The sequence below is a fragment of the Gopherus flavomarginatus genome, chromosome 1 (genome assembly GCF_025201925.1).
Source record: "Gopherus flavomarginatus isolate rGopFla2 chromosome 1, rGopFla2.mat.asm, whole genome shotgun sequence".
Lineage (NCBI taxonomy): Eukaryota > Metazoa > Chordata > Testudines > Testudinidae > Gopherus > Gopherus flavomarginatus.
In genome coordinates, this window is record NC_066617.1 from 179,651,860 (window position 1) to 179,664,168 (window position 12,309).

Here is a 12,309-nt window from a genome sequence, read left to right on the forward strand (position 1 = left end):
CCCAATATGCTTTAAGAGATGGATGCCATTGCTATCCTGTGCTGGTCCCCTTTTTCCTTTCAAACTATCATCTGGCCATTCCCAACTTCCTGTTACACTGCTGGGCTTCAAAACCTGGCTGCAGAAGGTCACTTTGTCTCTGGTCTGAAGCGTCGCTTAGGCTGGCGGAAATTTCCTGTCCTTTCTCTCACCGCTTGGCTGAGGTGCAGGAGTGTATAAAAGCTACTCCTCAGATGATAACTGCTGCCTAGGGCTGTGAGGGAGTGGGAGAAGAGTTCTCGGCATGTGAGGTTCTAAATTGCATCCTAAACTCACCACTAACCCCCTCCTCCTTGATTGAAGTTCAGTGCTAACGTGGTATTAAGTCACTGAACTGTCAGTGAGGCTGTTCCTTGACAGCTGACGGAGTGGAGGAATGAGGCTTATCCTGGGAGCCTTTTATTCCTTTTAAATCCTCTATCTGAGAGTGTCTGTTAGTGTGATGTGCCTAGCCGGAGTGGTGCTGTTAAAGCCAAAACTCTCCCTAGCAATCCTTCCTTCCTTCTCAATAATAATAATTAATAATTAATACTAATACCAAAGTGATTAGATGAAAACTGTTTCTTTCAGCTCTTTCTCATCCTGTTCCCGGCCTGAGAAGAATTTCAGCCTTCAAACTCTCTCATCTTTGTACCAAGCTGCTAAAGCAGTCACAGGACACAACCTTCTGTAGCTACCACTCTTGAATTGTAGCCCCTCTGGCTTTGGAGGGGTCAGATTACTGCAGTATGGTTTGAGTAACTTGTCCTTCAGTTTCAAGTCTTCAGTTTGCAAGACTATTGCTGTGTGTAAATAGGATCTGAGGAGTGGTCTAGCTGTCTTGGATCTGTGAGGATTTAGTTCTCTTAAGGATTGTGGTGCTGGGTCTCATGGCCTCCTGCAGTGGAACCAGAATTCTGTTCGTTATTTTTTTAGGCCTTATTTATACTGGGAATTTTAGGGAAATTTCCCACCATTGCTGGTGCTAGCAACCGTGAAGGCAGTAGTGTAAACTAGCTTCTTGCATTTTTATCCTTGTCATCTAATCCTGTAAAAACCAATGATTAAAACAACTGATGTCTAGTCTACACTAGTGCTCCCATGGTTGCTAGCACTGATGAAGCTGCACTAGTGATAGCAACTGCAGGAAATTCCTTAAGATTTCCAGTGTAGATGTAGCCAGATTAAGTGGAATTGCACTATCAAATGCTCCCAGAGACTATTAGTGCACCTGGAGAGAAAAGGCACTAGGACTTATCTCCAAGCGTTTCCACTAACGTGTTCTAGTGCCATGTTTCAGAGCTGGCTACATTTTAGACTTATATTTTCTTCTCTGTCCCAATTATAGACAATTGTATTTCTGAGATTAATACATCAACCACAAGATAAAGGAATAAAGAATAAGTTTGTTGAAAACAAAAACAAAATGTTGCGATATCTAGTCAGAAAACAGTAGGACGTTTGATGTTTTTCAAGTAACATTAAAAAAAAAGTAATACAGGAAAAATAAGTCTTGTCTTATTAGTAGAAAGCACTTATTTGCATAACTAAAATTCAGTGCTGAGAGATTCTTACCATAGTATCTCAGTTCACAAGCCTGTAGTCTGCTGTCTCTGTAATCTAGTAGAGAACAAAGTCATGCAACCTTGTCTCATCATATCCTGGGTCAGGACAACCATCTTCTCCAACCTTAGATTCAGCCGCTCAGCTCTTAAGCTGTGAACTTGGAGAGATTCCAGCTCCATATGGGTTGTACCACTTCACAGTTCAAGCTCAAAATTGCTTTTGGTACATGCATCCTTGGTTGTCATATTAACCAGCTAAACGTTCAAGGACGTTTGCTGGAGTTAACCTTGACAAGGTGTTGGCGTTGTCCAGGGCCAAGGCAGGAGTTGGTATTGGGGATCTGTGGGGTGTGAGACAGTAACTGGGATGGGGTAGTGTCTGGGGATGGCCGTTTTATCCTGGACAGGGAGAGGAGATGGGCTGTCACTAGCCTCAGTCAGTTTGCAACTTGAGAATGAAGTGTCCTGAGCTCTCTTAGGAAACACACAGAAGATGATTTAAAATCTGAGACTGAAACCTGCACGCTTGGATGTTGGCGAACAGGCCAGGGAAGGAAACATTATTTCTCAAATGCCTCATCACCTTGAGAGGCTTTGGACCTGATTTTCTGAAGTGCTGGACTCTGGCAACTCCAGCTAAAGTCCATAAGAGCTGAAAATCAAGCTCAACAAGTAAATTGGATGTCTAAATAAAAGGCCACTTATGAAAATTTTGGTCTCTGGGACTTGCTGATGGTCACACAAATCTATGGTAGAGCCAGAGTCCAGGTTTCCAGTCCCTTGATTTCACAAGTCTTCTATATTTAGCCCACATGCTTTTTATGTGTCGTGTTTGATAGCTCCAGATATCAGGACTACACTTGGTTTTCAATGTTGTGTTGGAGTGTTTGCTTTTTACTTGCTACTTTTAACATGTTCTCTTGGCTTTCTTCCTACTTTCCCAATTCCCTTGCAGAGCTGGACTACCAGATAGTTCTGAATGCTTCTAAAACACCTAAATTTTCAGACGACCCCACAGAACTGGAGTGCAGGATCATGAATGCACAGAACACAGAAGCAAACCTACGTTTTACGGTCTCCTGGTACTACAGAATGCACCTGCGCAGTGACGCTGTTGTGACAGATGAACTTCTTGCCACTATGGATGCAGACTGGACGCTGCTGGTTGGGGATAAGAGCAGAGAGAGGACCCAGAATGGGGAAATAATTTTCTCTAAACAGGCCGTGGATACTTTCAGTTTACGAATCCAGTGGACCTCTGAAGCAGACAGAGGGGATTATTACTGTGTGGTCTCTGCCTGGAGCTGGCACCACAACAACAACTGGGTAAAGACCAAGGATGTGATTTCCACGCCGGTCAGTGTTTTCTGGGCTACCCAAGGTAGGTATTTCACACTTACTGGTTTAAATCTCTTGCTGCTGGTAGCTGCTGATTTCTTAGCTTTCTCTTTTATAGCACCTGCCAGCCAGAAGTATTCCAGTGGGTTTTGGAAGCTACATATATATACATTTAGGATTTGTTTCATCCACTACAGAATTGTAGCCCCTTCTGGAGTGAAAGTGAGTAACTACTTAATGGTACTAACAGTATCATGCAGTGTTTTGGAAAGGAAGTGAAGAATAAAAGTGTATCCATCAAACTGCAGTGAGAATTTAGGAAGGCAGAATGTAACTTTCAGAACTGGAATCAGGCCAGAGCACTGAGGTTATTGTGCTTTCTATTCAAAAAAATGTCATGGTACACAAAGCACAAGCGGTCAGGATCTTTAGCTCCCACGTAAAGATTTTTCCAGGATGCATCTCGTTGCCAACAACTGGGACATTCTCTCTGCCTCTGTAATGCCTTTATTGTTAAGCTGGTAACCTGTGCTTGATACTTTGTAAGGCCCAAAATGAAGACAGTCCATGCCTTGACAGGCTTACAGCCTGGAAACTGTAGTCTTCTCCCCATCCTTTACCTGTAGGTGTTGGCTTTAAGAAGGCACCACAGAGAAACTTGCAGGCATGCAAGGAACTAGCTTTTGAAAAATAATGGCTAAGTGTGAGAGCCATACAGTGCTGAAATTCCATTTAGAGCTGGGCAAGACTTTGACTGTTCATAACTGAGGCCCCATCTACGCGGGGGGCTAAAAAAAATTACCTCAGCAAATTCTAAAGAACAGTTTAAAATGGGTTCAGGCTGACTCCGTCTAACTGGGTACTTTTGGGTCAGTCCAAAATATGTTTAAAACAGAGGTTTAACAGTGTTCCAGTTTAGATGTAGGGTCACTGAGTGGGGGATTAGACTAGAACATAGCATTTAGGCAAAAGGCTTTTATAAACTTTCTCTTTGTTTAATGTATGCATCTTGCAAAATATATTTGTTTAAACAGTCTGGTCCCCTCCACCCTCGATTGGCAAAGCCATGTCTAAAACCCAGTTAGCTTGAACCAGTTTAAAACAGCTCAGGTCACAGCCTCAGACTAGAGAGGAACCAAAGGGAATCCCTACAGTGATTCAGCTCCAGCAAAGAGAAGATCTATAAGAATCATGCATAACGTTCAAAGCACGATTTGTAACTTGGCCTGGGAATGGAGAGATTTAATCCCTGCAAGATCAGACAAGTTACCATGTTTCTCTGAAGCTTGCTTCTCCAGCAGTGATGTGATCTCTTTCATAGGAAAGACCTCACATGGCAGTCAGTCCAATCATTAATATGGCAGGCACTCAGTCTGATCACTAGTAGGTACAAACAAATACCAAGCACCATGTTAATAGAAACATCTGATGAAGAGAACCTGCTTTTGTGGTACAAGGGATGTTGCCCCCAGGAAACTAAGCTGTATGCCACAACATGCAGCATGTATGTGTGCCATGTATAACAGTCTTCTGTTCAGCTGAGGCAACCTGGAGCTATGAGATGTCTTTGTCCATGTTAATTTCTGTGGAAAAAATTGTGGCAGGTGTAAATATTCCAGTTTCTGGTACTCTTCCAAACTTTCTGCTAGTTTCGCAATGTTCACTGATATGCAAGTGTAACTATTGTAGCCCAAGTGTCAAAGGGTTTTCTAAATGAGACATTTACTGGAAAAGAGTGGGGCCTGATGTGCACCAACATTATAGTCAGCAGCCACAAAAGCGTTAAGCTGCCGCATGCTTTTCTGTTCCTTGTGCTAATTGGTTTAACAAGAATCTGTTGTGATTTTGAGTTCCTGGCTGTTCCCAAGCCTAATAAAAAGAGGGAAGCCTACCTCCTGGGTGCTTGCCTAAAGAGAGAACCTTTTGCATGTCCCCTTGGAAGCCAAAAGTTGGCCTGTTCTAAATACAGTTTGTGCCTCCACTGCAGTTTTTCTGAGATTCTCTCACGGTTAGCAATGCTACCCTGGTGCTAGTGCAACACTGAGTGAATTTGAGGGTACGTCTACACTACAGAATTATTCCGATTTTACATAAACCGGTTTTGTAAAACAGATTGTATAAAGTCGAGTGCACGCGGCCACACAAAGCACAATAATTCGGTGGTGTGCGTCCATGTACCGAGGTTAGTGTCGATTTCTGGAGCGTTGCACTGTGGGTAGCTATCCCATAGTTCCTGCAGTTGCCCCCGCCCATTGGAATTCTGGGTTGAGATCCCAATGCATGATGGTGCAAAAACAGTGTCGCGGGTGATTCTGGGTAAATGTCGTCACTCATTCCTTCCTCTGTGAAAGCAACGGCAGACAATAATTTCACGCCCTTTTCCCCTGGCTTGCACTGGCAGACGCCATAGTATGGCAACCATGGAGCCCGTTTTACCTTTTGTCACTGTCACTGTATGTGTACTAGGTGCCTCGACAGAGGTGGTACTGCAGTGCTACACAGCAGCATTCATTTGCCTTTGCAAGGTAGCAGAGATGGTTATCAGTCGTTCTGTACCATCTGCTGCTGTCATGGGTGCTCCTGGCTGACCTTCGCTGAGGTCGGCCGGGGGCGCAAAAACAAAAATGGGAATGACCCCCCGGGTCATTCCCTCCTTTATGTTGTATCTAAAAATAGAGTCAGTCCTGCCTAGAATATGGGGCAAGTGTACTAGAGAACCAGTGTGTCAGAGAGCCAGAGAGCACAGTTGCTCCGTGTCAGATCCCACAGAAATGATGAGCTGCATGCCATTCTAGGGGGTGTCCCTGCAACAACCCCACCCATTTCTTCCCTCCTCCCCCAACCCTTCTGGGCTACCATTGCAGGGTCCTCCCATTTGTGTGATGAAGTAATAAAGAATGCAGGAATAAGAAACTCTGGCTTTTTAGTGAGATAAAATGAGGGGGAGGCAGCCTCCAGCTGCTATGATAGTCCAGGCAGGACATTAAATGGTGGAGGGGAGAGGAGCGCAGCATCCCGCTGCTATGATAGTCCAGGTAGTACAGAATCTTTTCTTTAGACATGAAGGGGGGTGGGGCTGATGGAGTTCAGCATCTAGTTGCTATGATGAGGACAGTTACCAGCCGTTCTGTACCATCTGCCGGGAATAACAGGGAGTCATTCCTATTTTTACCCAGGCCTCCCGGCCGACCTCACCTGAGGCCAGCCAGGAGCACTCACGGGCTGATGACGAGGATGGCTACCAGTCCTACTGCACTGTACCGTCTGCCACCAGGGAAGGGAGGGGAGAGGATGCTGCTGTTCATTGCCCCAGCACCGTGTCTACCAGCAGCATGCAGTAGACATACAGTGACACTGAAAAAAGTCAAAAAATGATTTTTTTCCCTTTTCTTTCACGGGGGGAGAGGGGGAGTAAATTGACGAGATATACCCTGAACCACCCCGGACAATGTGTTTGACCCTACAGGCATTGGGAGCTCAGCCAAGAATGCAAATGCTTTTCGGAGACTGCGGGGACTGTGGGATAGCTGGAGTCCTCATTCCCCCGTCCCTTCCTCCATGAGTGTCCATTTGATTCTTTGGCTTTCTGTTACGCTTGTCACACAGCACTGTGCTGTGGACTCTATATCAAAGCCTGGAGATTTTTTAAAAATGCTTTGTCATTTCGTCTTCTGTAATGGAGCTATGATAGAACAGATTTGTCTCCCCATACAGCGATCAGATCCAGTATCTTCTGTACGATCCATGCTGGAGCTTTTTTTGGATTTGGGACTGCATCGCCACCCGTGCTGATCAGAGCTCCGTGCTGGGCAAACAGGAAATGCAATTCAAAAGTTCGCGGGGCTTTTTCTGTCTACCTGGCCAGAGCATCTGAGTTCAGATTGCTTTCCAGAGCGGTCACAGTGGAGCACTGTGGGATACCGCCCGGAGGCCAATACCGTCTATTTGCAGCCACACTAACCCTAATCCGGTACGGTAATACCGATTTCAGCGCTACTCCTCTCGTTGGGGAGGAGTACAGAAACCGGTTTAAAGAGCCCTTTATATCGATATAAAGGGCCTTGTTGTGTGGACGGGTGCAGGGTTAAATCGGTTTAACACTGCTAAAATCGGTATAAATGCGTAGTGTAGACCAGGCCTGAGAGTCACCGCAGTTTGGGGAAGACCAGTTGTCATAAACAGATAGCTAAGGATTAATGTCTCTTTCACCTGAAAAAAAAGTAACCTGAAGCACCTGACCAGAGGACCAATCAGGAAACAGGATTTTTTCAACTCTGGGTGGAGGGAAGTTTGTGTCTGAGTTCTTTGTCGTCTGCCTGAATCTCTCTCAGCTATGAGAAGGATTTTTCTATTTCCTGCTTTCTAATTTTCTGTTTCCCAGTTGTAAGTACAAAGAGATCAGATAGTGAGTTATATGGTTTTTTTCTTTTGTATTTACATGTCTATAGTTGCTGGAGTGCTTTAAATTGTATTCTTTTTGAATAAGGCTGTTTATTCAATAGTCTTTTAAGCAATTGACCCTGTATTTGTCACCTTAATACAGAGAGACTATTTTTATGTATTTTTTTTTCTTTTTTATATAAAGCTTTCTTTTAAGACCTGTTGGAGTTTTTCTTTAGTGAGGAACTCCAGGGAATTGAGTCTGCAGCTCACCAGGGAATTGGTGGGAGGAAGAAGTCAGGGGAAAATCTGTGTGTGTTAGATTTACTAGCCTGACTTTGCATTCCCTCTGGGTGAAGAGGGAAGTGCTTTTGTTTCAAAGACTGGAATTAGAGAGGGTGGACTCCCTCTGCTTAGATTCACGGAGGTTGCTTCTGTGTATCTCTCCAGGAGCACCTGGAGGGGGGAAGGGAAAAAGGTTTATTTCCCTTTGTTGTGAGACTTGGGTCTTGGGGTCCCCAGGGAAGGTTTTGGGGGGACCAGAGTGCCCGAAAACACTCTAATTTTTTGGGTGGTGGCAGCTTACCAGGTCCAAGCTGGTAACTAAGCTTGGAGGTTTTCATGCTAACCCCCATATTTTGGACGCTAAGGTCCTAATCTGGGACTAGGTTATTGACACCAGTGTCTGTCCATGCTTTACAGAAAGGAGGGAAGACTTTGTACTGCATTCATCGATCCATTGGGATTCATGGGTGTGCAGTTGCTTGCTTGAAATGTAAAAGCCACATGTAGAGATTGAGGACTCTTCTTTTGGTTTGTCTTATGCAGTAACTGTCTTGTTTGTCCATTAATGTACGATTGTTAATCCACCTTGTTCATTCTCAGGAGACCAATATAGCTTAAAGGCTTTTCTGCTTGCTCAGCTTTGCAGATACAGCCAGTCATTAAGATACGTCATGACAGGTTTCTGAAATAGTCTGTGTAAAGTTCTTCTGTTTGTTTTGAAGGCATCTTGGCTAGATCTAATGTCACTTCACTTTTGTTTATTTTTATTTCAACACGGAACATAACTTTTATGTAAACAAACAAACATGCTACTAATGGTAACTGAGGTTATTTAATACCAAAGAAATCTGACAGTGAGATTTACTACTTTCATCACAGTTGCTTGCGTATAAACAAAGTTGTCTGCTTGCATGGAGATTCCAGGCTGGTCTGGATGTCATGCCTGATCCAATGCTGTTGAATTTAAGTTTGCAGCACTGTATGGGAATGTTCGAATAAGAGAGAACTTCTCCTTTCAATTATATTGTTCTGTAGACATCCACATGTTCTACAAACACTATCAGGCCTTATAAAACCCTCCATTTCTTATATAAAATCTAAATATATGGCCTAAAATTAATTGATTTTTTTCTTGGCCTGAAGCAGGGGTGGCTTCAGCGTTTTTGCCGCCCCAAGCGGTGTGTGTGTGGGGGGGAAGCTGCGACAGGGGCACTTGCAGCTCTACTACCGCCGCTTCATTCTTCGGTGGCTATTCGGAGGCAGGTCCTTCCCTCCAAGAGGGACTGAGGGACCCGCTGCCAAATTGCCACCAAAGAGCCGGACATGCCGTCCCTTTCCGTTGGCTGCCCCAAGCACGTGCTTGCTGTGCTGGTGCCTGGAGCTGGCCCTGGCCTGAAGTCCCATGCAGCAATCACCCAGGTTTACACTGTGAGCAGAAGCTGCATGATTCTTGTGCTGCAGAAATAACTGAAAATAGAAGTGAAAAAAAATTGTGACCCTTTCACAGCTCTTCTTGATACTTGCTAGTGTAGGACAGATTCACGAGAATTAGGAGTTGATACTCTTCACTTGTAGACTGTGCATTGGAGATGCTTGTATAGTGATTTCCCTTACTTTTAACCTTCCAATTTACCTTAGATAACAGTACCTTGGTGGTTGCAGCACCACCTAGAGAGGGGATAGTGCAAATATTGAGGTAGTGTAACTTAAGGCAACTAAAATGATTTTAAAGGTAACTGCATTGAACGCCAGTCCTGTCAGAACATCTGTTTTAGCTACAATCTCCCTTTTTTCTGTTTTTGTCAGGGTGGGGATTGGTGGAATAGTGCTTTTTTTCCCCTTTGTTTCTAAACTCTCCCTCCGTTATAACCATCTGTCTTTTCAGTATTGTCATTATGGCCACATTTTGAATTGATCATTCTCTTTGAAATCTTGTCTTCAGTCATTACCCAGAAGTATATTCTGCACTGTTTGCTAAGGCCTTGAAAAAGTGTGTATTAAATAGTAGGAGCAACAAAGGAATACTGTAACTTACAGAATTGAAACAGCCAGTCACACAAGTCAGGAAGTACTGCAAGACCGAAGGGAATAATTTGGCTAGGATTTCTTTTGCCTTTGGCCTTGGTCTGTTTGGAGTTACACCCAGACCGACAGTAAGTTGGGGGTGTATTCTTGTGGTTTCCTTCCGGGATCTTATCTGTTAGGTTTTTTGTCCTGCTGACAACATAAACTGTGCCCAGTTGTGCCCTTTTGTATATGTAGGTATTGGGTGGATTTTTGTTGCACTTTTGACCCTTTTCGTTAATTGAAGGTTCCAGGAGTTTAACTTCAAAGATGAGTTTGTGGGACTACTGCAGATAGGAGGAGATGCATACTCTAGAAAGATTCAGGTTACAATGCTTGAAGAAAGTTCCTCTTTTTTTTAACCTTTTCGGCCAGTCTTTCTTTAAAAGTTAGTAAGTTGCACTATTGCTTAGTATTAGGAAATGTGAAGAAATGTTTTCCCCATTTCATTCTTTACTTAACTTCTGAAGCATTCTCTAAGTACCAAATAATCTTTGATTTTTCTGTAACCTGCACAACTACCACTGGCTGGCCTGTCCAGAGGGAAATGTTGATGGTGGTGCTGTTCTGTAGCTTGTGTGCTGTGTGCAATGAGAGAGAAAAGCAGTATTTCACAGATCACATTAATAGGGCCCCCTAGTCTTTCCCCAGTAGCAACTGATGGAGAGTGGTTTTGGGGAGAGCTTTCTGTTTTGATCACTAAAGACATACTAATGGCCATACTGGGTCAAATCAGTGATCCATCCAGCCCAGTATCCTGTCTTCTGACAGTGGCCCGGGCCAGATACTTCAGAGGGAATGAACAGAACAGGGCAGTTTTTCTGTGATCTAGATTCTGGCACTTAGAATAGGGCAATCTGAGTCCTATTTTAGCCTAAATCCATACCTGGCTACATTGATGATCCCAGCTATGGCAGTGAGTGGGGTACAGTTAGTTGCATAAATTAGTGTCAAAAATATTGATGTCTTATATTAGGGATGCAGAAATGCTCACTCTTTTCCCTTATGTGACTTTTCCTTGCTCCTATTCAGCAATAACTGTCTAAGCCAGTGGTGGGCAACCTATGGCCTGTCAGAGTAATCCACTGGTGGGCTGCGAGACAGTGTTTACATTGACCATCCACAGGCATGGTCGTCCCTGGCTTCCAGTGGCGGTGGTTCACTGTTTCAGGCCAACGAGAGCTGGGGAGATCCAGTGTGGGCCCCAGGGACATGCTGGCCGCTGCTTCCCGCAGCTGCCATAGGCCAGGAACAGTGAACTGCTGCCACTTGGAGCTGCGGGTGGCCGTACCTGCGGATGGTCAATGTAAACACTGTCTCAGCCTGCCAGCGGATTACCCTGATGGGCCACAGTTTGCCCACCACTGGTCTAAACACATGTATGTTTCTTGGTGATCCCTACTGTGCTTTCATTTCCTCTTTCTTCTGAAGCAGTCGCCTTGTGATCCTTAAACTTGGATGAATACGAAGGTGGATAAACTTGACTAGAATGAGAATATTGGCTTCGTGTCCCCGCCTACGGCAGCAAGGTACCAAAGGCCATGAAGTAGGATGTAGATAAAGGCAGGCCGGAGTGCCCTATAGAGCAGAACAGAGCTACCTTAAGGTAAAATCTAAATAGGACATTTCCTGGGAAGGGAAATGACTCTCATGGAGTCCTGGCAATGACTGAGTCATTCCAATTGGAGAGGTTGTTCTCTACCCTTTCCTTGTCACTTCTGAGATCAGAGCATCGTTGTAAGAACTGTTTTACAGTGGTCTTGTTCTAGGAAGCTCAGATGTTCTCATGAAGGGGATTGTTCATAGACAAAGCGAGGTTCCATATAAATCAGAGGGCCATAGTGATTCAATATTGCAAATGTATATTGCATGTTTATGAAAAATCCCTCTGTGTATTAGGTCCTAGAATTGACTCGTCAGACTCTCCAAACGCAAAACAAAAAGCTTCCCACCCATCTCTGAAAATCAATTCCTCCCACTGTATCCTGTGTGTGCAAAAGCCTGACTGAAGTTGTGGGATTTGCAGCATGTCCTGACTGTCAGCCAACTCCAGTTCTATCAGATGAGTCAGAGAAGTGAATCTGAGTAAGGCCTTTTGCTGAAAATGCTTTTCCACAGTAAGCCCTCAAGACATAAACTACGGATTGTCAACTTGAGTCTTCCAGCTGATTTCAGTTCCCAGCATGAAGCATTTATAAAATAGCTAGGACCTAAAACATACTAGGCTTTATAGTTTAAACCTAAAATCTTGAATTGTACCCAAAAACTAGCTGAAAGCTAGCACAGTTTATGAAGCAAGTGTAATATGCTCCATGCATGAAAGACTGAGTAGTGCAGCCCCAAGAATAGCTCACTGCAGTAATGTAATATGAAGGTGAGAAAGGTGTGGGTAGCTGTAGCAATGTGCTTATAAAGTGCAGATGGATAAGAGCATGCTCAGATAATACTGTTTCCTGGAATTCCAGAAGTAACTCAAGGTTCAGTAGGATCAGCAGGCTGTGAACCTTAATAAAAACCAGATGTATCCTTTCTCTCATGAGAACCAATATTGCCTCTGCCATCTAACTGCTTCCCTCATCCAGTCAGCATCACTCCTGTCTTATCTGGACTGAGCCACAGCCAGTTAGCTCTGATTCAGGCCCTGGTCTCAGACAGGCAT

At 44.2% G+C, this 12,309-nt stretch overlaps 1 protein-coding gene across 2 annotated transcripts in view; it reads left to right on the forward strand.

Annotated features, from left to right (window-relative positions):
- The window catches only part of PTGFRN (prostaglandin F2 receptor inhibitor), a 116,736-nt gene that overhangs the window by 60,228 nt on the left and 44,199 nt on the right, over positions 1-12,309 (forward strand). For both annotated transcript variants that reach the window (XM_050957527.1, XM_050957536.1), the window contains one exon: positions 2,539-2,964. In XM_050957527.1, coding sequence (XP_050813484.1) covers positions 2,539-2,964 — 426 coding nt within the window. The remainder of the gene's footprint in view (positions 1-2,538; positions 2,965-12,309) is intronic.